Below are 24,275 nucleotides of genomic sequence, written 5' to 3' on the forward strand. Positions count from 1 at the left end.
CCATTTTGAATCTCGCCGAGACCGTCAGGCAGCAATGCATACAGGAGGATGGAGAGCAGTGCGCTGGGCAGGAAAGAGGGGGCTCTTTCCTGCCCCGACGTCACTAGACCACCAGGGAAGATCGCGTGAGTAGGGAGAAGTGGTGACAGGGCCGGGGGGGGGGGGGGGGGGGGGGGGGGAGGAGGTAACCCTGATGGCGAATCGGCGATCCCGAACTCGGAGGGAGGGATTCGGACAAGACGCACCGGAGCACCTAGGTTTTAGAGGAGGGAAAAAGGAAAAAAAAATTTTCCTATTTCCCTCCTCTAAAACCTAGGTGTGTCTTATGGTCCGGTGCGTCTTATAGTCCGAAAAAAACGGTAGACTTGTTATGCAAAAAAGGGAACCAGTGCTATGGCCTACCTACAAAATACAATGTTCGTTACAGAGCTACCTTTATTTCTATTTGAATTGTTTAAGGGCACTTTGTGGCACTACATATTCTAGTTATTAAAGAACAAACAAAAAGCCCCTATAAGTTGGGTTCTTCCACTCACACTAAGGAGAAGCCCCCCCCCCCCAAAAAAAAAAACTAAGAAGTAATCATTCTGCTTTAACCCTTGGCTAACTGTCCCTATCTGACCCTCATACAGTAAATAATCCATAGCCTAAATTACAAACTTTCTAGCTTGGCTATATCCCAACACTGACTGTTATACACGTTAGCAAACTGTCCCCTGCTATTCATGTCTGACTCTGTCCGGCACGTCACTCCTGAGTCAGTGAACAAAAATGTGCTCTATTCTGGTCACAAATTGGTGACAAGGTGCGTCACGAATCTAGATAAATTCAACAGGGGCCACTATGAACACTTCTGCTGTGGCTCTTGGAGCAAGGACATGACCTCATTTCAAACAGATCATCTTTTTCAAGGTCCCTACTGCCCTGAGCTACATCTGAACTAGTGACCTAGGAGGTGAAAAGGCCCTGTAAAGATTCCCTTAACTCTTTAAAAGTCTGCTTGCCCCCACCCCTTCCCCCACCACCATATATGCTGTTTATAGCATTTGAGGTGATATTTTTCTGTTTTGAGTCCACACTAATGGCAGTTAGATACAAGTATTAATGAAAAACAGAGCCAAAGAAATGTGCATTTTTTTCAGAAGTGCAACAGTAAAACCTCCATCTGTACAGCAGTCAAAGAGGAATGCATCAGAACATCGCTACTACATACCGAAACAGAAGATTTCCCTTGTTAAAAATGTATTTAGAGAACCCTGATGTGAGACCAGCAGGGACTATTTAATACTGTTAAGTCTGAGCTCTAAGTTTTCCAGTTATACACAGCTACAGGAGCCATTAGTACCCAGGAATGACGATAGTTCTCTATGCAGAAGGAATCATGATGAACAGGGAACATTTAACTGAGTTAACAATCTAAGTGTCACAATGTCAGGGCTATGCCCAGCACACAATTAACTGTTTTCTTTTCCACTGTGAATTTACTCAGTTGTGGTACTTTTCTTCTCCTGCCAGGTCTTTTCTCTTTCAGCAAGCTCCGCAGGGGTGAAAGATGCTGGTCCCCAGTTTGTGATCAATGCTGGAATTTTGGACCCTGGAAGGCAAACAGTGTTTACATTCACCAGCTGAAAATAAAGGTGGTTTGGGATTTAATGCACACCTCTACATTAAATTTTAAGCAAGGCAAAAGCAACTAATAAAAAAAAATAAACTGTCAGTGAAAACATTCTTCCTAGACAGTACATTTCACAGGCTTCTCAGCACCACAAAAATCAATTTTGGGGTAAAAGGGACCAATGCTAGGACTTCTCTCCCAGCACAGTGGAGAGCAAATGGGTTCACCCAGAATTGCCGGACCAAAACCACTATAACTCTGTAGTGGTGATAGCATGAATACAGCAGTGAGGCTGGGAAGGTAGGCTTTGAGTCTTCATCACAAGCCCATATATAATGGGCATTTTCTGACACCATGCTTGATCTGGCTGTTTAGAGGGATATGACTAACCCACCCACTTCCCAACCCCCTCCCTGGAGCATGGTACCACAGCAGGACTGCCAACACAGGGCTGAGGGGCCAGGTTAAGACAGTGCCTCTTCACCCTCCCCCGCCTGCTTCTGACTCCTGAATAGTCTGTCCCTACCTGCTTTATCACAGGAGAGACATGCAAATGAATTGCACACCTGAGATTCCATTTTACCCCTCCCCACCCCCTTTCATCTCACCTGGTTGTATTAATCGAATTAACCCTTCATGCTGCAGAGCTACTTTGTCCTTCCAGCTCTTTGTTTTACTAGCAGCTGCATCCAGCTTCTTCTTCACTTCCTAAAATAAAGATCAAACTAGTTAAATTTTGATATGTATAGAAGATTGAGACTACCTCAACTTCCAGACAAGATCGCTTACACACAACTCATGGAAACATTAACCCCCTCTGGCCTGGAGCTGAATTACCACCATACAATGAACCTAGTAACACAGGTTTATTATATACCCACCCACACTAGCTGCTATCATGTCTCCAAATTATTCCTAGTCACTGAGTGCAGTTCCCTATTTTGTGTGCCAAATTTTCTCCTGTACAGTATATAAAGTGAGTTTTCCAGTAAGTGCAATCACAGGGGGGGAGCACATCCTTCCAATTCAGTGCCAAGTCAAAGCCCAGCTTAGCTTATTTTCCTACAGACTGAGAAGCATGTTGCATTAAGAAAAACCTCAAAATATTTGGGAAGCTCCCAGGTACTATCACTATATGTGAACCAATTTCCGAGGGGTCCTTTTACAAAACTACAGTAGAAAGTAGCCCTACTGCGCCCTTCTCGCACACTCACGGGCAGATGATCAAAAGCCCTGCGCTGTTCCAAACAGCGCTCTAAAATAGCACTGGAACAGCACAGGGCGCTATTAGACCTATGATCAGAGATAATGCATGCAAATTTAAGCAGCGCAATTATCTCTGATCATGGGGTAGAAGTGTGGGCGAATTGTGCTTGAGCATGCGCTCAGCACAATCTTCCCACACTTGTTTGATAGGTCTGCGCTGCGTAACCCTAGTAGCGCTCTAGAAATGTTAAGTAGTAGTAGTAGGTCTGGGCTGTCAAAAGCCCAAACCTATGAAACACAGGGGCTGGAGGTCCATGGGACCACCAGGCCCTGACTACCACTGCCCCGAGCAACAGGGGCTGGAGGTCCCCCCCAATGATCCCCCCCCCAGGTTCAGGGATCCCCCCAAAACCCACGAAAAAAGGTCCCTGGTGGTCCAGTGGATGCCGGCCAAACCCCCCTCCCAGTGAGCAACGGGGGGGGGGGGGGGGGCTGGAGGTACACCCCAACTCCCCCCCCCCCAGCGTTGTCAGTCGAATCCCTGGTGGCCCAGCGTGAAAAAGAACCCCTTCACGGCCCCCCTACCTTTGTTGGAGGAGGGAGGTAGCCTGCCTCCCTCCTCTTCCTTGGGTTGATGGCGGCGCCCAGCCCCTTCCAGTACATCCTGGGATGCGCTGGGCGGGACTACAGACCTTATAAGGGACCTCCAGCCCCCCCCCCCCCCGTCGCTCGCTGGGAGGGGAGGTTTGGCCGACGGCCACTGGACCACCAAGGATTCGACCGGCAACGCTGGGGGGGGGGGGGGAGTTGGCGTGGGCTGGAGGTCTGCCGGACCTCCAGCCCCCCCCCCAATCGCTCGCTGGTAGGGGAGGATTTGGCTGGCAGCCACTGGACAACCAGGGACCATTTTCCGGGGGTTTGGGGGGGCTGGAGACCCACCAGATCTCCAGCCCTCCCTGAACCTGGGGGGGGGGGGTCGTTGGGGGACCAGAGGTCCGCCAGACCTCCAGCACCCTGTTGGCAGGTTTGCTTTGGGGGGGGGGGGGAACGGGGGCCTGCCAGCAAACAACTGCATGCTGGACAGGGCTCACCTTTCCTCCCCAATGATCTGCAAACCCTAACGCCAGCTCAGAGCTGGCGTTAGGGTTTGCCGCGGCCAGCGACCCAAATTTTGGCGCGCTGACCGCTGATCATTGGCGATGAATGCACTAAGCCCTGTTTCACGCACTCGAGGGCTCTGATCATGGGGCGGCAGCAAACGCCGGTGCTAGTATGGCGCCGGCGTTTGCTTTTGATCATCTGCCTGTAAGGCCATTTATACCACAGCCAGAAAATAGCCCATTTTCCGAATGGCCATGTGTTAATGTTGCCATTAGCGCATGGTTAACAAAAATTAGCATGTGAGCCCTTACCCCACCTATTTTGTGGGCAGTAAGGGCTCATGCAGTAACCCTTCACTAATCATTAGCACACAGCAATGCCCACACGTTGATTAGCTTACAAATACCCACTCTCCCCCCTAGACACATCCCCTCAACAACAAAAAAAAATTTTAGCAGCCTGAGGGTAGCACGCACATTTGAAACTTACTGCCTTACCGCAGCTTAGTAAAAGGGCCCCAAAATACCCTTAGACACACACAGTAGAATAGGTAAAGTGCTTAGGGCTCCAGGGCTGACACAGGCATGCCTGAAATATTCTAGGCACACAGAGAATTCATGCAAGCAATGGGACCTTTCACTCCCACCCTTTCCTCCAAGGCTGGTTTCTGAACTCTGGAAACATTCTTGGCTGTTGAGGTGATTTTTATCAAACTGTTCCAGTCTTTTCAACATGATTAAAAAACAAACACAAAAAGTACTTTTGCTGGCAGCAATAGCTACTAGTAAATCCAGCAATAAAAAAGGGCCCAGTTCAGAGTTTAGCAATATAAACAGGCAATAATGCATGAATAACTATGCAGAGGTGAGCACAATAATGTGGCATAAATTCTGCCCAGCAGCTCCTCTAGTGCAGAGGGCCCAGTGACCCTGTAATGCAGAGGCAGACCACTGCAATTTGGTGTAAAAAGAAAAATAAGTACCATGGCGCTTCTCTCTAGCTTCCTCCAAAGAAGAAAAAAAACCCCCATCATGATCTGCTTCCAGGCAGCCGGAGAAATGCATAAGTACTTAATCTCCCACTACTACTACTTATCATTTCTAAACCACTACCAGGCTAAAGTCTCATAAAAACAGCCATCAACACAGTGGGAGGTAAGGGCACTTATATTGTTCTCCTCTGGGAGGTAGGGTGAGATTGCATTTATTGGAAGGTGGTGGTGGAGGGAAGTGGCACAGCAAAAACTTAAAAAAATAATAATAATAAGCATCAGTATTATATTTGCAGCACTCTGCCTTCCCCCACTGTCAAAACTGTTATGAGGTCCCACTGTAAAAATTTTGTTTGGGGGATCCTCATTTATTTATTTGGATTTATCTACCACCTTTTTGAAGGAATTCATTCAAGGCACTGTACACCAAGAATAAGTCAAACAAACAATAGACAATCACAGCAGTAAAAATATTCAAATTACAATACAAAGTATGACATACTACACTACATTCTATATTTGAACTTACGTCAATGATGCCACTCCTTTCATACTGTATTGAGATGAGGACATGATTAAGACATAGGCAAATCAGGCACCTGCATAGGGCTCAATGGTTTTTTTTGGTTTGTTTGTTTTTTTTTGTTGGGGGGGGGGTCTGTTAGATATGCCTTAATCTGGTTCTGCCAGGCCCCATGCAGGACATGAACGTCAGTCACAGCCAGGGCTGTGGAGTCGGTACACCAAACCTTTGACTCAGACTCCTATTTTTCTGACTGTACAATTAGGTTTTAAATTTTTTGTTCTGGATGTAATGTACTAGTAAAATCTAAGTTATATTTACCAGTACTTTATATCCAGAACAAAGTTTATATACGTACACACACACATAATATATATAAAATGATAATTTTACCATATATTATAATGTTGTAAGTTTTTATTTTGAAGCTGGAGTCTGTACATTTTTACAGACTCCATACAAAATTGCTTCCAACTCGACTCCAATTCCACAGCTCTGGTCACGACTATGTGGGACAAGAGGGCTTTAATCAATGCTACTTATTGTCCTCCTGGAGTCATTAGATTGGCATCCAAGAAGTAGAGTCATTAGCCACTGTTGCTCATTGGCACACTGAGTTTCTTAAACCTTATATCAACCCATTGGCATCTTCAATCTCCAAAGCAAACTAAAGGACCTTAATGCACAGAAAGCAATTAGGCCTTTTAGAGGCTGGAACAGCGGGTCACTGGGGTTTGGGAGGGGTAACATTTAGTAATATAATGGATGATGGCAGATAAAGACCAATAAGGTCCAGCCAATCTACCCAGTAGGGTTGCCAGGGCAGTACCTGCCAACAGTGCAGGTTACTTTCCCCTGTGGTTTCTTAGAATAAACACAACAGTCATTTCTCAGCTGTTTGGTTTGCAGTGCTCCATTCTTGGTTTCCATCCTCTTCCCCTTTAGGGAGCCACTGTGTTTATCCCACTGATTTTTGAATTCCAGCACCGTCCCTGCCGCCACCATTTCCTTTAGGAGGGCATGCAAAACATCCACCACTCTTTCTGTGATTAAATATTTTTTGAGGTTACTTTTGATTCTACTTTCTTGTAGCATCATATCAGGTCCTCTTTTTCTAGAGATTCCCTTCATTTGAAAAAGGTTTGTTCTGTAATAACCTTTCAAGTATTTAAAAGTCTATTGTATCTCCTGTGTTTCTCTTCTTGTCTAGAATATATTTAGTCTCTCCAGTCTCATGTGTCTTCTGATGGAGACTTCTTACCATTTTGGCTGCTTTCCTCTGGAGAAAGACACAGCCTCCAAAACTGTAATGTCTCCAATTGAGGCCTTACCAATATCCTGTACAGGGGCACTATTAACTCCTCCTTCCTGCTGGTTTTGCCCCTTTCTAAGCAGCCTAAGTTTTTTCTGGTTAGAGAATGACATAGGGACAAAAAGTCTGTCCCCGTCCCGTCCCCGCAGGCCCTGTCTACATCCCCGCCCAGTCCCCGCCCAGTCCCCGCAGGTCCTGTTCCCATCCCCATGGGCTCTGTCCTCATTTGCAAAAGCCTTGAACAATTATGTTTAAATCTTTGTATTAAAGTACAAAAAAGGAACAATATGCTGTGCAACTATTGTTTATAAATTACAAATAGAAAACAATAATAACAGTGAGCAGCTATAATAACCCTCCTCACCACCACCCTCTACCCTTCCAACCCCAACAATAGCTGATTTCTACTACCCCAAGAAATCCTAGTCCATACCCTGTTAAAATGTCCAGGGGTATAAAATACAACCCATTCTGTATGCCCTAGAGAGGAAAAATATGCCCTATGAAGCACTATTATAATTTTTTTTTAATCTGTGGATGAATAAGTCATCAACAATCTCAGGATTCAGTCTAGCTCTCCTGTATTCCTCCTGCAATAGATGTCTTCTTAGAAGATGTCCTGGTAGCAGGATGTACAGGATCCCCCATGCAAATTGTGCTAGATGTGGCCAGCATTTCTGCTTGTTTTTCCAAAAAATCTAAATATTATCGTCTGCATCACTCAAACATAAATAACAGTTCAGTTCTTTAACAGGCTTCAAAGTAGAAAATGACACAGGGACAATGTTTGCCCCCGTCCCCCGTGAGTTCTGTCCCCATTCCTGCCTCATCGGCTCTGTCCCCATCCCCACCCCATCCCTGCGGTTACTGCGGGTCCCTGTCCCCATGTCATTCTCTATTTCTGGTTTCGACCATTGCTTTCTCACACTGTTTTGCCACCTTGAGATCCTCAGGCACTAACATCTTCTGGTCCATGAGCAGAACTCTCGCTGGATTCTTGGGATGGGGAAGAGTGTTTGCTGGGGTTTGGGGGTATTTTTAAACCCCCAGGCTCATGTGACTACAGATGCTAACATACTGGTGTTATGGATGTTGGGGAGTTTAAAACTTGTTTGTATTATGGTGGTGGACTCAAAGGGCTGACCCTGACCTGATTGAGATCATCTGTTTTATCTTGCAGGACACAAACTCCCTTTAAGATGTTCCACACAGGACCAAAGTGAAGAGCTGCATTTTTACAAACTCCAAATCAGGATCAGTGTTTTAAGTGTACATGTGTCTATCAGAGTGGTATGGGAGAAATCAACTGTCAGGGTCCAATACGCAGCCAGCGGCACTCAGCATTTTGCTCACCGAAACCGGAGTTAAACCTGGAAATTCAATGCCAGGCTGTTGAGCTATATCACAGAATTTGACTGGGTTACACCTGTAGGATACCTGAAGTCAACAATCCTGCAGTGCCTGGGGCTTCACAATACAGAGACCATTGCTACAGTTAAAGCTTCATACAATTGAACCCTGCCAAAATAAAGTTTTTTCATTCCCAAACATACCTTGTTCCTGTTAAGCAACCTGGCTGATGCAAGACAAAGAAATCCAGGTCACAATGACCTCTCAAGACTGTTCAGAGTCAGACTCACTGGAACCTGAGTTCTGGGGAAATTCCCCAGAAATAAAGTCACACTGTTTGAAGCCCTGAATCCCAAGAAAAGCATTCAGAATGACATCAAAAGACATTCTTGTAGCTTTGTGAGCTATAACAAAGAAGGGACAGCCAATCACTTTCTGGGATCTTATCAAAAAGATCAGGGACTTTGCTGATGGCACAAAAAAAGGGCACCAGTGGACAAGAGACCTCCTTTTGGCTTCTCTAACGCCAGTATTTCCTCTAAGGAGTGGCCTGGTTCAGTGGCGTTCCTAGGGGGGCTGACACCCGGGGCAGATCGCCGATGCGCCCCCCCCCCGGGTGCACGCCACTGGGGGGGGGGTGCCGCGCGCCTGCCGGCTCTTTGTTTTCATGCTCCCTGTGCCCCGGAACAGGAAGTAACCTGTCCCCCCCCCCCCAGCGGCGTGCACCCGGGGCAGACCGCCCCCACCCCCCTTGGTACGCCACTGGCCTGGTTTTCATGTGAACAACAAGTTTTAAAAAAGAACAATTTTTGAGTGCCAGTATTAGCAATGCATTTCTGCTTACAGCACAAAAAAAAATGTATATATATATATATATATATATATATATATATATATATATAGTGAGCAACCATGTAAAATCTGTGAACTCCGCTTAGAGGGAACACTGCTCTAGACTCATCTGGCTTTCTTTTGATCTTCTATCAACTCATCAAACCTTGGTGCCCTACTGCCCTCCATAGCAAGCACTGCCTTCAAGCAGACCAACCCTCTTCTTCAGTCAACAAGAGACACTGACAATGCATGCAGGTTGTATGGTCAAATTCTGTGATTGCTTGCCGATAGGGCGTGTGCATTTGTTCTAACATGTCTGTATGACTTGTTGGCACTTTTCATTCTGTTGTGAGGTCATGGGTTTCTTAAGTCAGGACTTCTTCTGTCCTTAGGTCTTCTGACAGGGCATGATTGGATTTCTCCTTAATTTTGAACTCGGCGAGTTGAATTCTGTTGCCTTAGAGACACACAAAAATAATTGTGTATTTTATATGCCAATGAAGCCTTAAGAAAAAGGCCAGTTAAATCGTTATTAACAGCTAATTGGTAACCAATTGCTTTTATCTTTGCTTTAGATATTTAAAGCAATTTAACCAGCCAGAAATGGCTCCTGGCTGATAAATCACCTGTTTAGGGTTTACTGTTAATTTTAAGCAGCACTGAACTGGTTAGTGCAGCTGAAAATAACCAGTTAGCCCCAAACTGAAAACCAGCTTTTTTGTTTGTGTTTCTGGCTCATCACTTCCCCCTCTTCATATTAATGGGGAAGCAATGTTAAGTGCACAAGACATGATTGTGGCCGAGGTTGTGACAATGTCGTTCACCTGCCTCCTACCAGTTTTACCAGGACACAATCAAAAAGAAAAAACAGAAAAACACAGAAAATAATTCATTTCAATGTGCCCCTTATTACCATACCAGTATAAAAAGGCAGACCTAACTCTTGTGGGGTACAGAGGCTGCTGCAACTTAGAAATAGGATGTGATGTCAAGGCTGGGTTACCACAATGGCTGACACCCCCTGCCACCAGCCTTTAAAGGAGAGACAAGAAGGCATTTCACCGACAGTACCTCACCTCATACTGCTGCAGTGCCTCCATGCGCTCAGTCTCCAGCTGTTCTAGCTGCTGCATGGCTACTTCTAGCGCCTTTTCTTTGAGGAGCCGCTGGTTCTCTAGTTCTTTTTTCTCTGCCTCTGTCATTTGAATTGTCTTCTGTTGCTGCAAGTGCCATTTCTCCAGCTCAGCTCGCTTTTCTGACTCCTCTTCCAGCAGTCTTTAGGGGAGAGACAGGTTCAGGATGAGTAATGGTAATTGTTAGAAGTACACTGTTAAGTTTGTCTAGCTAATTTGATGAAAAATCTATAATTTGTGCTGTGCCAGTGGTTTAATAACTGCACAAGCACTGCAAGCCTGTCCAGAGATGGCCTATAGGGGATGCAGGGACCTGGTGCAGAGACTCAGTTCAGGGCCTCATTTGCCTAAGTCTGTAGGGGCCAAATAGGGGGGCCATGTGCAAAACACTACAGCTGCTCCTACCCAGGGCTGGCCTGGTTAGGTTTAGACACAATGCACATATAATTAGATCAGGCTGAAACTGACTCAAGCAGTTGGCGTAGGAATGAGGAGGGGTCCTCGAGAACCTGGACTCCCTTACCTTTGGCTCGGGCCCCCTCTGCTTTTATGCCAAAGATGTCTCCTGCACAATTCTCACCTGTGCTAAACAAGCAGCACTTAAGTCAGCAAGAGTGCTTCGGTCGCAAGCCAGCTCTCACACACTTACTCAATTCAGCAACTCAAACTTAGCACGCACAGGAGACCAGCATTAGTAACTGAAGAGCAACTGCCAAATTAAGTGCTGCTCATTCAGCACAGGTGAGACTCATGTAGGAGATGTCTTCAACTGACAGGGCTTACCATCCCCACCAGCAAAGGTAATATTGTAGTGGCGGGGGTGGGGGGAGAGGGAAAGAATACCGGACCCCCTCAGTCCACCTTTGGGACACCCCAAAAATGGGCTTCTAGATATGCCTATGGCTTCATGACATGCACATTTAGCTACATTAGGAAGTGATGTTCTCAACAGTATGTTAAAAATGCAATCTGTGTGCCACTTTCAACTCAACACAAAAAAAGGTGGAAAAGAACCAAGTCCAAGAGATCAGTCCAATACAACAGGATAAGATGCTCCAAACACAACTTTATTTGGACCCTACACAGTCCGTGTTTTGGCTACAAGAGCCTTCCTCAGGGGTCAATCGATGAGTGCTCAACTTTTTATCGACTGATGATGGAGCATAGCAGTACCTTGATCAAGATGCATGTAGTATCCGACAGAAACAAACTCATTACCATGCATTAAGCCTACATTCTAGTGCATTTAAGTAAAACAGCCCCTAAGAGCAGTTAATGGAAAGAAAACAGATCTTTGTTTCTCTGCAATTAACTTACTGCATTTTGCCTCTGAAATTCTAGGGATTCTGAAAGAACTGTACAGAAGTCCATGGGACATACTTCCTAGACTACAGATAGGCACTGATGCCCAAATTCTATATATGGTGCCTAGAGTTACGCACGTTAAACTGGGAACATGACCAATTTAACATGTGTAACTTGATTTAATAATGAGCCAATCAGTGCTGATAATTGGTGAAAAACAATCACTAATTGGTCCTAATTAGGATTTACACACAAATCTAATTCTATAACGATCTGCGGTTAAATCCTAACATGCATAGCCATTCCTAAATTTTATGTACATACATACAGAATCGTACCTACAGTCAGGCGCATTTATGAGCCAAGCACAATTGTATAAAGGACACACACCCCTTCTAGAATCGTGCTAAGCACGTTAAATTTTTAGCACCTATTTTTAGGTGCTATTATAGAATTTGGCCTTTGATCTATTTCTGAGGATAAGTGGACTGACTTGCTGCTGCCTCTGCAGGGCACTATAGTGCAATGGTCTTTGCTTTGCCCTGCAGTGCTGCATGGATGCCTGGTACCATTTACCATGTGATAAGATTCCAGAGGAGGGTTTCTCCCCTTGTTTGCTGCACAAAAGGGCCCAATTTAATAAGCTTCTCTCAGGCACAGGATAAGAGAGAAGCTCCATTGCAGGGTTTCTCAAATTACAGACTGGGCAGATCAGTTTTCTAACCTGCCACACTTTTCCTGCTGCAGCTAAATACAGCCCAAAACTTACTTCTATTTCATGTGTCAGCAGCAGTGGTGTACTGGTAATTTTTTGTATTTATTTATTTATTTTTTAACTGGCTCTCTCTCTCTGGGCATAGTCAGCTCTGCAATTTGGAGGGCGACCCAGGGGTGGAATTGGAGGTGGGGGGAAACGTATTCCTTCCCCCCCCCCCCCCCCACTATGTGCATGTTAGGCATACCTTTGCTGGTAGGGATGCTGAGCTCCACCAGCCAAATAAATGCTGCCACTCCCCAATGCTAGTTTCTGGCTCTGAGCGCATGCTGGGACTTTCTGTGCACGCTCTGAGCATGAGCGAGAAGTCCTGGGATGCTGCTCAGAGCTGGAAACAAGCAGCGGGGAGTGGCAGAAAGTCAAAAGGGATTCCAGAAGGGGGCCCCTGAGCCCAAATTTTGGGAGCCAGTTGTTAAAGTAGACACAGGGGGTCTCCTTTAACAACCAGCTCCCAAAATTCTTAAAAACTTAAAACAGCTCTCGCACACCACTGGTCAGCAGTCAAAACAGCAAAATTGGTGGTCTGGGAACTCCACCAGCCATGAGATCTGTGTTCCCTGCAAAGCAGAACTGCAGGGCAATGCTTACTGATGGGCGGCGCAGGAAACGGGTGATTTAAACTCAGATATTGACAACTAACGAACTGATGAATCAATATTTAGTCCATGGCCATCAATGCTATGGTAAAATTATGTATCATACCTGATAATTTTCTTTCCATTAATCATAGCTGATCAATCCATAGACTGGTGGGTTGTGTCCATCTACCAGCAGGTGGAGATAGAGAGCAATCCTTTTGCCTCCCTATATGTGGTCATGTGCTGCCGGAAACTCCTCAGTATGTCGATATCAAAGCTCCATCCGCAGGACTCAGCACTTAGAGAATTACACCCACAAAGGGACACTCTGCCCAGCTCACCACCGCCGAAACGGGGGAGGGGAATTATCCCAGCTCATCCCCACACAAGTGGGAGAGGGGAATCCGTCCAGCTCATCCCCGCGGAGCGGGGGAGGGACACCACACCCGCCGATGCGGGGGGATCTGGCTTATCCTGCAACCGCAACAGGAGCTGACTGACCCTAACACCGCTGAAGCGGGAGGGGTACAAAGCTGCCCTACAGCCGCACGAAGCGGGAGGGAGTGCCGGCAGAATTTAAATCTCAATCCAGCCCCGTAAAACGGAGGGGAGAGGAATGCAGCTGCTCACTGTAACACAAACTCGTCTCAACTCTTGAAGAATCCAAGTGAAAAAATAACTTGAACACGAAGTCTTCCTGAACAGGAACTGAAGACTAAACTTGAATCTGAAATGCAACCAGAATATAAACAGTACAGATATCTGGGAGGGACTATGGATTGATCAGCTATGATTAATGGAAAGAAAATTATCAGGTATGATACATAATTTTACCTTCCATATCATCAAGCTGATCAATCCATAGACTGGTGGGATGTACCGAAGCAGTACTCACCCAGGGCGGGACATAGAAATCCCTGACCGCAACACTGAAGCTCCAAACCGGGCCTCCGCCCGAGCAGCCACAGTCAAGCGGTAATGCTTGGAGAATGTATGGGCCGAAGCCCAAGTTGCCGCCTTGCATATCTCTTCCAAGGAGACGGAACCGGCCTCTGCCATCGAGGCCGCCTGAGCTCTTGTGGAGTGAGCCTTCAGCTGGATAGGCGGCACCTTCCCCGCGGCCACATAAGCCGCTGCAATGGCTTCCTTGACCCATCTTGCCACTGTAGGCTTAGCAGCCTGCAGACCTCTACGAGGACCTGCAAACAGGACAAACAGATGATCCGATTTCCGGAAATCATTGGTCACTTCCAAGTATCTGATGATGACTCGTCTCACATCCAGACATTTGAGAGCAGAGTATTCCTCTGGGTAGTCCTCCCTACGAAAGGAAGGGAGACAGAGCTGCTGATTCACATGGAAGCGAGAAACAATCTTGGGCAGGAAGGAAGGCACTGTGCGAATAGTCACTCCTGCCTCAGTGAACTGCAGAAAAGGCTCTCGACATGAGAGCGCCTGGAGCTCGGAAACTCTTCTGGCTGAAGTGATAGCCACCAAAAAGACTGCTTTCAACGTCAGGTCTTTCAGAGATGCCCTCGACAAGGGTTCAAAAGGCGGCTTCTGCAGTGCTCTTAGCACCAGATTGAGATTCCATGCAGGCACCACAGAGTGCAGAGGAGGGCGCAGGTGATTAACTCCCTTGAGAAAGCGCACCACATCTGGCTGTGAAGCCAGGGAAACACCCTTCAGGCGGCCCCTGAAGCAAGTCAGAGCCGCTACCTGGACTTTAAGGGAACTGAGCGACAGGCCTTTCTCCAGACCTTCTTGCAGGAACGCCAACACTGAAGAAATTGGAGCAGTGAAGCAGTAGAAGTAGAGCGCTTCCTCGCTCTCAGCATAGTGGCGATGAACTTGTCTGAGAAGCCCTTCTTTCTCAGACGCTGCCGCTCAATAGCCAGGCCGTAAGACCAAAGGGGGAGGGATCCTCCATCACCACGGGACCCTGATGTAACAGGCCCTGCTCCACAGGCAGTCGCAGAGGATCGTCGACTGAGAGCCTGATCAAGTCCGCATACCAGGGACGTCTGGACCAGTCCGGACCCACCAGGATTATCCGGCCCGGATGCTTTGCCACCCGGTCTAGCACCCTGCCCAACATGGGCCAGGGCGGGAACACATAGAGAAGCTCTTGTGTCGGCCACTGTTGGAGAAGAGCATCTACTCCCAGGGATCGAGGGTCCCGTCCTCTGCTGAAAAAGCGCGGCACTTGGCAATTGGCCGATGACGCCATCAGACCTAGGCTCGGCTGGCCCCAGCGCTTCGTGATGTCCAAGAACGCCTGAGCAGATAGCTGCCACTCTCCGGGCTCCAAGGTATGGCGACTGAGAAAGTCCGCCTTGACATTCATGACTCCGGCAATGTGGGCCGCTGACAGCTGTTCCAGGTTCGCTTCCGCCCACTGGCATAGATTCATGGCCTCCTTGGCTAGAGGGGCGCTCTTGGTACCTTCCCTGGCGGTTGACATAGGCCACAGCAGTGGCATTGTCCGACAGGACCCGTACTGGCTTCAACGCCAGTACTGGGATGAACTCCAAAAGCGCCAACCGAATGGCTCTGAGTTCCAGGAGGTTGATAGACCACTTTGCCTCTGCAGGAGACCAGAGCCCCTGCGCTGTCCTTCCCAAGCAGTGGGCTCCCCAGCCTGTCAAAGAGGCGTCCGTCGTGACGACAATCCACTCTGGGGTCACCAGAGGCATTCCTGCAGACAACTTGTCTGTCTGCAGCCACCAGCTCAGCGCCTTGCGCACTGCTGGGTCCAAGGGAAGGCGCACAGCATAATCCTCCGACATCGGAGTCCAGCGCTGCAACAGAGAGTGTTGTAGTGGTCTCATATGAGCCCTGGCCCAGGGCACTACTTCCATTGTGGCCGTCATAGAGCCCAACAGCTGCACATAGTCCCAAGCCCGAAGAGGAGAGGCTACTCGGAACTGGTCCACCTGAGCCTGAAGTTTGACAATCCGATTGTCTGGCAGGAACACTCTGCCCACTTGGGTGTCGAATCGAACTCCCAGATACTCCAGGGACTGAGTCGGGCGCAGCTGGCTCTTCTCCCAGTTGATGATCCACCCCAGGGAGCTCAAAAGAGCAACCACCCGGTTCACAGCTTTGCCGCACTCTGCATAAGAGGGGGCTCGGATCAACCAGTCATCCAGATAAGGATGGACTTGTACTCCTTCCTTTCGCAGGAAGGCCGCGATGACCACCATTACTTTGGAAAAGGTCCGCGGAGCAGTAGCCAACCCGAAAGGGAGGGCTCTGAACTGGAAGTGTCGTCCCAGGACTGCAAAACGCAGGAAGCGTTGATGAGGAGGCCAGATGGGAATATGCAGGTACGCTTCCTTGCTGTCCAAGGAAGCCAAGAACTCTCCTGCCTTCACTTTCGTATGGAGACTCTCCGCTCTGTTATAGCGGCTATAACAGAGCGGAGAGTCTCCATGCGAAAGTGCCGCACTTTCAAGGCCCGATTGACCCCTTTGAGGTCGAGGATAGGCCGGACAGAACCTCCTTTCTTTGGTACCACAAAGTAAATGGAGTAACGTCCCTTGCCAATCTGATTTTCTGGCACCGGAACGACCGCACCCAGGCGGATCAGGTTGTCCAAGGTCTGCTGCACTGCCACAGCTTTGACCGGAGACTTGCAGGGAGAGAGTACAAACCCGTCTCTTAAGGGTCGGCAGAACTCTAGCTTGTAGCCGTCTCTGATGACTTCCAGCACCCAAGCGTCTGAAGTTATTGTGGTCCACTCGCCCAGAAACGAGGACAGCCGTCCTCCAATCTGCACTGGGGCGTGGACCAAGGCCCCGTCATTGGGTACGAGACCCTGGGGGAGGACCGGAGGGAGCACCTCCGGGACGGCGGTCTCTGCGAAAGGAATGCTGCTTGGGGGAGAAAGTCCTCTTGAAGGAAGAGGGGGCAGAGGAGCCCGACCTGCCCGGGCGGGTACCGACGGGCTTCCTGAAACCGTCCTCTGGAGGTACCGGAACGAGTACTAGCCCGAGCCCTGACCTCTGGTAACTTCTTGCCCTTAGACGTGCCGAGATCGGTCACGATTTTGTCCAGCTCGACCCCAAAGAGCAGCTTGCCTTTAAAAGGCAATCTAGCCAGGCGGGATTTAGAGGCGTGGTCAGCAGACCAATGTTTCAGCCAAAGCCACCGCCGCGCAGAGACTGTCTGAGCCATGCCTTTAGCTGAGGCTCTCAAGACATCATACAGCAAGTCTGCCAAATAGGCTAAGCCTGATTCCAGGGCCGGCCAATCAGCCCTCAAGGAAGGATCCGAGGGGGAAGCCCGCTGCACCATAGTCAGGCACGCCCTGGCCACATAGGAACCGCAAACCGAGGCCTGCAAACTTAAAGCAGTCGCCTCAAAGGACGACCTTAAGGCCGCCTCCAATCTTCTGTCTTGGGCGTCCTTTAGGGCCGTGCCACCTTCCACCGGCAAAGCCGTTTTCTTAGTCACCGCAGTGATTAAAGAATCCACGGTAGGCCACAGATAGGCCTCACGTTCACTTTCAGGCAAAGGATAGAGGCGGGACATAGCCCTAGCCACTTTGAGGCTCGCTTCCGAGACATCCCATTGAGCCGAAATTAAGGTGTGCATGGCATCATGCACGTGGAAGGTTCTAGGCGGGCGTTTCGTCCCCAGCATAATGGCAGAGCCAACAGGGGCTGAGGGAGAGACGTCCTCCGGAGAGGAAATCTTCAAAATGCCCATGGCCTGCACTAACAGGTTGGGCAAATCCTCTGAGCTAAAAAGCCGCGCTGCAGAGGGGTCATCCGCTCCAACCGAGCGGGGATCAGTCTCCTCCAAGGAATCCGCAAAGGACCGTTGGGAGAACTCAGATACGCTGCCCTCATCTACATCGGAGGAGACAAGGTCCTCCAAGGCCTGGGAATCAACCCGAGGGCGTTTACCTCCGGGGACCTCAACCTCTTTACCAAACGAGGGAGCAGGGGCAGCGTTTTGCATAAGGAAGGCCTGATGCAGCAGCAAAACAAACTCGGGGGAGAAACCCCCCAGACTGTGCACTTCCACAGCCTGGGCTACAGCCCTAGACGCACCCTCAACCGGCGCTCGCAAGAGCGGGGGAGAGACATGCTGCGCATCCAAAATGGCGTCCGGCGCGACACTCCGCGAAGGAGCCGCGCGGGAAAAACGGCGCTTAACTTTAGCCGCTTTGGTGCCGTCGCCCAAATTAAGGGCGTCCATGGCATTAATGTCTCCCTCAAGGGCGGCCCACGAAGAAGCCGTCCGAGCCGCGTGGCCGGCCAAGATGGCGGAGGCGAGCAGCGGGGGATGGGCGTTTATGGCGGGAAAAACCGCCACGCCGGAGGAAGGACCGGGACACTCATCGGTCACGAAACTGTCACCCAACAAGGGCGAATCAGACTTTAAGACCCCCGCATCCCCTCTAGAAGCGCCTAAGCGATCCGGGGAGCGACTCTTTGCGCCCTCACCCTCCGACGCCATATGCCACGTGGAGATCAATCGGGGAACCCCCTGCCCGCTATAAAAAGGTAAAAATTACCTGCTTTCCGCTCCGAGCTGTAAAGACCTGGTGTCCCAGTGAGTAGCTGCAATAAACGTTTAAATAAACGTCGAAATAAACGCCTTTAAGGACGTTCAAAATTTTTTTTTTTTTTTTAACGGAGCCAGCGGGAGGGGGGAGAAAAGGAGGGACCTGGCGCCACCAGGTTTGCACTTGCTCAAGAAGAGCCCTCAACCCCAGGCACTCAACAAAACCTAAAAATTAGGCTTGGAGGCCTAGCCAGAGCTGCTGCTGTGTGTGACCACCACCTGCTGAGATAGAGAACATACTGAGGAGTTTCCGGCAGCAGTAGCACATGATAGGGAGGCAAAAGTTTGCTCTCTATCTCCACCTGCTGGTAGATGGACACAACCCACCAGTCTATGGATTGATCAGCTTGATGATATGGAATATTTATTTATTTTTAAACAGTAGTCATTGTGGACTTCTCTATACCCAGATACTGGTGCAGAGTATGCGTGTATTAAGCAGCTGCTGGGACTGGAGGCCTAATGGTTAATGCAGTGGGTTGAGAGCCTAGGGAACTGTGTTCAAGTCCCACTGCAGCTCCTTGTGACTCTGGGCAAGTCACTTAACTCCCCACTGCCCCAGGTACAAAAAACACCTTAGATTGTGAACCCACTAGAGACAGAATGTGTCTGAAAAAAATAGTACATATGTAAACCGCTTTGACAGTATCTACAGAAAGGCGGTATATCAAGTGTGGAATAAAACAAACCCACATATCACCCCGATATCTACTTGGTTAATTTACAGTCAGCCTTTTTTCTTTCCTAAGTTAGCCAAGCAGCTGTCCGGATATCACCACTGAATAAATTGGCAGTGCCCAGATAACTCCGGGCTCTGCACATTCTCTGCCTCTGGATCACCTCAGCACTGCTTGGATAGTGCTGAAACTCTACCCGGAATCTCAGCAGCACTATTCCAGGTCTGACCCAGTCAGTGTGATTTAAGTGGGTAAATCATGCTGAATACCGAGCACCAAATGAGTTACAATCTCATATGCATTCTTGCAAATAGTCAACAAAGGAAGAAGTAGCGTAACCAACACAACTCTTCCACAAAACCAAGGAGACAATGTCAAAACAAAGGATCTTTATTAAAGACTCGACATGGCAGAATTGCCAGGCTAGTTTTTGTTGCAGTCGTATCATTTGTGTCTTTTTAAAGATTGCTTTTATATGCTGTTTTGCATATTGTGGCAGAGATACATGTTGATACCATCTGCACAGACTCCTGAGGCAGGCACACAGCCGAAACACGGTGCTGTGTCAAGTCTTTGATTAAATAAAAACCCTTTGTTTTGACATCGTCCCCTTGGTTTTTTGAAGAGCTGTATAAGTTACACTACATCTTCCTTTGCTGACTGTAGTGTTCCATATTCCTCATCTGTTCTTACATTGCTTTCTTGCAAATAGTCACATTTGAAGTTTCACCTTTCTTTCTGCAGTTTATAGATACTATGATATATCTGTTTGTGTAATCAAGTTTCAAAAACCATTTACTCAGGTAAGAACAGATCTAACTACTTAAGAACTCCAAAGAGAGACACCCCCCCTCCACACACACACACACACACACACACACACACACACTTTGGTGATTTGAAATGTCCCATGTGGCTCTGCTTTTGAAGAGTTTGGGAGTTCCTTTAGGGGTCCTTTTACTAAGCTGCAGTAAGCACTAGCATGTGCTTGCCGCAGGTTTAAAGGGTTTACCAATATGTCACAGGTTAAGCTCCAAATGTGCCTGCGCTATCCAAGTGCTAAAATATTTTTATTTTTTTTGGCCAGGAGAGGGAGGGATCTGGGGCAGAGAGTGGGTGTTTCTGAACTAATCAATTAGCACATCTACATTGCCATGTACCAATTAGCACATGAACCCTTATCGCCTACAAAATAGCAACATTAGCGTGTGGTCACAAATTCAGAAAATGAAAAAAAATGGTCATTTTCCAGCTGCAGTAAAAATGGCCTTAGTGTGTGGGAAAAATCTGCGTAAGGACGCGCTAAAACCACTTTCTACCATAGCTTTGTAAAAGGACCCCTTCACAAATAAGGCCCTCCTTCTTCCAGTCTGATCTGCTCAAGAGCTCCCTCGGCATTCCTCACGCGCATTCAACTTCCCTAAAATATTTTATCTGAAGCAGTTTCAGACATTGTGGTGCACTGATTGTTTTTGAAGTGTTCGTCCAAACATTTAGTGTTTCAAAGTCAGCAGAGCAAACAGAAGCTGCATACATAATGCTTAAAACACATCTAACCAAATTTCTGCATGCACCGAGAAGAAACCAGACAATTTTCAGGAATTAAAAGTAGTGAAAAAAGAATTAAATGTGAATGTGTAAAAATAAGTCACTAAAAATGTCCCTTTTCCATTCAGTTTTATTTCATTGGCTTCAATGGCACAACCATCTCAATATTTTCTGAAGCACATTTCCTTCATGAAAAGCAACAAGCTTTGCTGACTTCTTTGGTTTCTGCTGTCAGACCTGTTTTTATTTCATACAGGCAGCACTTCCTTGCCAGGATCATCTTAAAGAAACCCCCAATCCTTTCCACAAAGCTGCTATTTGTTGTGCAGCACTGTGTACAAATTCAGCTTTCCGGCTGGAAAATCTCAAACTGTGCCTTACTTGTGTACACTGAGTTATCACACCAAGCTTAGCAAGCAAGAAGCAGTGCAGTAAAAGAAGTCAAATCTATAAAACTTGTCCCCATTCTTTAGTTCACAGAAAGCAATAAAATGCATTAATGCAATGAGAACAAATTTGCACACTGTGCTTTCGTGCGAACATTCTTCCCTCAGGTATATCATGTCAATATGGCTCTTTTAGAGAGACGAAGGGAGTGGGAAATAGAGCCGGCGGACCAGGAATGAACAAGGAGACTTCAAATGATGGTAAAACATTTAGTGATAAAGACTCACTGTTCACATGGTCAACAGGAAGATGCTGTACCAGGAAATAGGACTGACTGGGAGACGAGTGTTAAAGTACCAGCATATATTTCCTGAACAATGCAAATCCCATTCTGTTTAATATGTTGTATTATGTTGGTGTGCATTATTTTGATATTGGTGGCACATTCTTCAGTGGAGTGTACTCCGTATGCATAATACCATCAGTAACAAAGGTACTACAGGAAGCTGTTAGTGTAGGCTTGTCCAATCCCTTCACACTCTCTCTCTGACATTCAAACTCTCACTAGGGCCTAATGCACCAAGAGGTGACGCAGCAGCCCCCAACAACCACTACCACTGTGGCCACCAGAAACCCTTTTCCTTCCGCCAGTAGTGGTAGTGCACAGTAACCAGCTGCAAAGCACAGAAGAATGGGATTCTCATGCCCCCCAGCCACTGGTCCACCAGCTCGCAGGCCTCTGTCAGCCACCACACCAGCTCCCATGAGAGTGGGAATGGATCAGGGGAGGACTCTGAACAGAGTTCACCAGCAGCAGCAACAACTGGACTGCCACCAGCTGCTCAAGAACAGGGTGAGAGGGGTAGGAGCCAACATGGCAAGGGGAAGGGGAGGGGAGGGGAAAGTAGGCAATAGTTTCTCTGATGGGACATGCTGGGGGTGGGGGAGTGTGGGTGTGGTAGGGATGAGGATGTGGTGGGAGGAAGGAGTGTGAGGGTTGGAGGGAGGGGAATATGCACAGAGTGGGTGAGAGTGGTGGGAGGGTATGGTCTGTAACTGGTGCATCATTGAAAAAAATATTCATCACTTCCTGTCACTAAAACTTTGTTTCAATGCGTCTTTTCCTGGCTCTGACCTCCAACTGGTGGCTACTCTGCTCTGCTCTGTGGCCTGGTGGTGGAGAGGGTTCCTCATCATCTTGGTCTGGGGCCTGCTACTCTGGTTGCTGTGGCTCTTCTGAGAGGGCCTGTCCTCTGCGCAGGGCCAGATTATGTAGCATGCAGCAGACCATAAAGATCTTGGCAACCTGTTGGGGGATGTACAGGAACTCTCCTCCAGAACAATCTAGCATTGGTATCTGTTTTTCAGCTGTCCAAAGGTGCGCTCTATGATGTCTGTTGTTGTAATCCTCCTCTGACCCTGTTTGTGGGTGCACTATAGGGGTCATGAGCCAGGTCTGCTGTGGGTAGCCTCTGTCACCTTTGAGGAAACAAAGTAGTAAATTTAAAACGAATCTGAGAAAATGCTTCTTCACTCAACATGTAATTAAACTCTGGAATTCACTGCCAGAGAATGTAGTAAAACCCTTAAAAAAGGTCTGGATAGCTTCCTAAAAGAAAAGTCCACAGACCATTATTAAAATGCTTAGGGAAAATCCACTGCTTATTTCTAGAATAAACAGCATAAAATGTATTGTGCTGTTTTGGGATCTTGCCAGGTACTTGTGACCTGGATTGGGCACCGTTGGAAAAAGGATGCTGGGCTTGATGGACCTTTGGTTTGTCCCAGTATGGCAACACTTACGTACTTATGTAGTCTATATTCAACTCAACAACTGGCTAAACGAAAAAAAAATTAGCTAGACCTGAGTCAATCTGGCTTCAGCAATGGATATGGAACAGTGAGATGCTATATCCGATACACCTGACGTCAGTGCTGGGCAAAACTGTAGAAGCTATTATGAAGAACAAAATTACTGAACACATAGGCACACATGATTTAATGAGACATAATCAACATGGATTCAACCAAGGGAAATCTTGCCTCACTAATTTGCTTCATTTGTTGATAGTGTGAATAAACATGTGGCTAAAGGTGAGCTGGTTGATATAATGTATCTAGATTTTCAGAAAGCTTTTGACAGAATCCTGAGAAAATAAAAAAGCTATGGGGCAGGATATAATGTACTGCTATGGACTAGGAACAGGTTAAAGACAGAAAACAGAGCAGGATTAAATGGTCAGTTCTGTAAATGGAGGAAGGTGAATAGTGAAGTCGCACAAAGTTCTGTACTGGGACCAGAATGCTTTAACTTGTTTATAAATGATCTGGTAAGGAGAGTCATGTGATGCAGTGAGCAGAGCAAGACATAATTGTCTGAGGCTGCTCGGACACATCCCTGGAAGCTATCCTGATCTGCTTCTTTGCTCTACTTTTTGTGGAAAACATATTCCCGATATTGCTCCTTACTCTATGGACCATTTTGTTGTAAAGAGGGGCAGCAGCATGGCTGGTAAAGCACCAAGAAAAAGCGTGGAGAAAGCTCGGCCTGTGGAGTCCCTTCCTGCGACACCAATCCTAGCCATGACAAATCTGTCAGCCAACATCACCAAAGCAATGGTGAAAGCCTTAGACCTGCATTGGAACATTTGTCAGAGCAACTATCCTCTTTGCAACACATGCTTTCGGCTGTCTCCAGGCATACCGGATTTGGAGGACTCAACACACACTTACCAGCATGACCTCACTGCACTCTCCCTCCAGGTCCAGGAACAAACAGCCAAGGTTCACGACAGAAAAAAACAATTGTGGACAGACAATCTCCATTTTTTCGGTTTCCTCAAGTCGCTTCCCGAGGTACAGCTCGTGGATATCCTTGAGGAATGGCTGGCGGCGCAATTCCCTGTGCCTCTTGTGCAGCAGCCTTACCACTTGGAGCGCATGCATCGACTTGGTTGCGGCCTTGAAGGAGCTATAAGCCTAGACCCAATATTGCCAAATTTTATAGTTATTCACAAAAAGCCGCTTTACTCCATGTATATAAACAGAAAAGGGATGAGGTCAAGCATGAGGATCATTTAATTAAGATTTTCCAGGATTACTTCTCTGCTTTGACTGAACGGTGTACAGCTTCTACCCCAGCGTGTTCTTCCCTTGCAGAGAAAATGTTGCTATATCCAGCTCAGTTGAAGGTTTTCACTGTGAGTGGTTGGAAACTGTTTACTACTGTACAGGAGGCACAGGACTAGATAAACACCACTGAACAGTCCGAAGGATAGCTGTGTCATCCTACTCAGTGTGGCAGTTCTGTCCTTTTATCTAGAGAGGAGCTTTTCACACCGAGTCCCCCTTTTCTGTCCTGAC

General features: G+C 47.6%; 1 protein-coding gene across 1 annotated transcript in view; it reads right to left on the reverse strand.

Moving 5' to 3' along the window:
* Positions 1–366: 366 nt before the first annotated feature.
* Positions 367–24,275, reverse strand: part of SWAP70 (switching B cell complex subunit SWAP70) — a 184,729-nt gene continuing 160,820 nt past the window's right edge. Inside the window, exons 10-12 of the mRNA XM_030200994.1 lie at positions 10,009–10,207; positions 2,224–2,323; positions 367–1,594 (exon numbers count right to left, since the gene is read on the reverse strand). Of these exons, the coding sequence (XP_030056854.1) occupies positions 1,482–1,594; positions 2,224–2,323; positions 10,009–10,207 (412 nt within the window). The 3' untranslated portion in view covers positions 367–1,481. The remainder of the gene's footprint in view (positions 1,595–2,223; positions 2,324–10,008; positions 10,208–24,275) is intronic.

This window comes from Microcaecilia unicolor, chromosome 4 (genome assembly GCF_901765095.1).
Source record: "Microcaecilia unicolor chromosome 4, aMicUni1.1, whole genome shotgun sequence".
Classification (NCBI taxonomy): domain Eukaryota; kingdom Metazoa; phylum Chordata; class Amphibia; order Gymnophiona; family Siphonopidae; genus Microcaecilia; species Microcaecilia unicolor.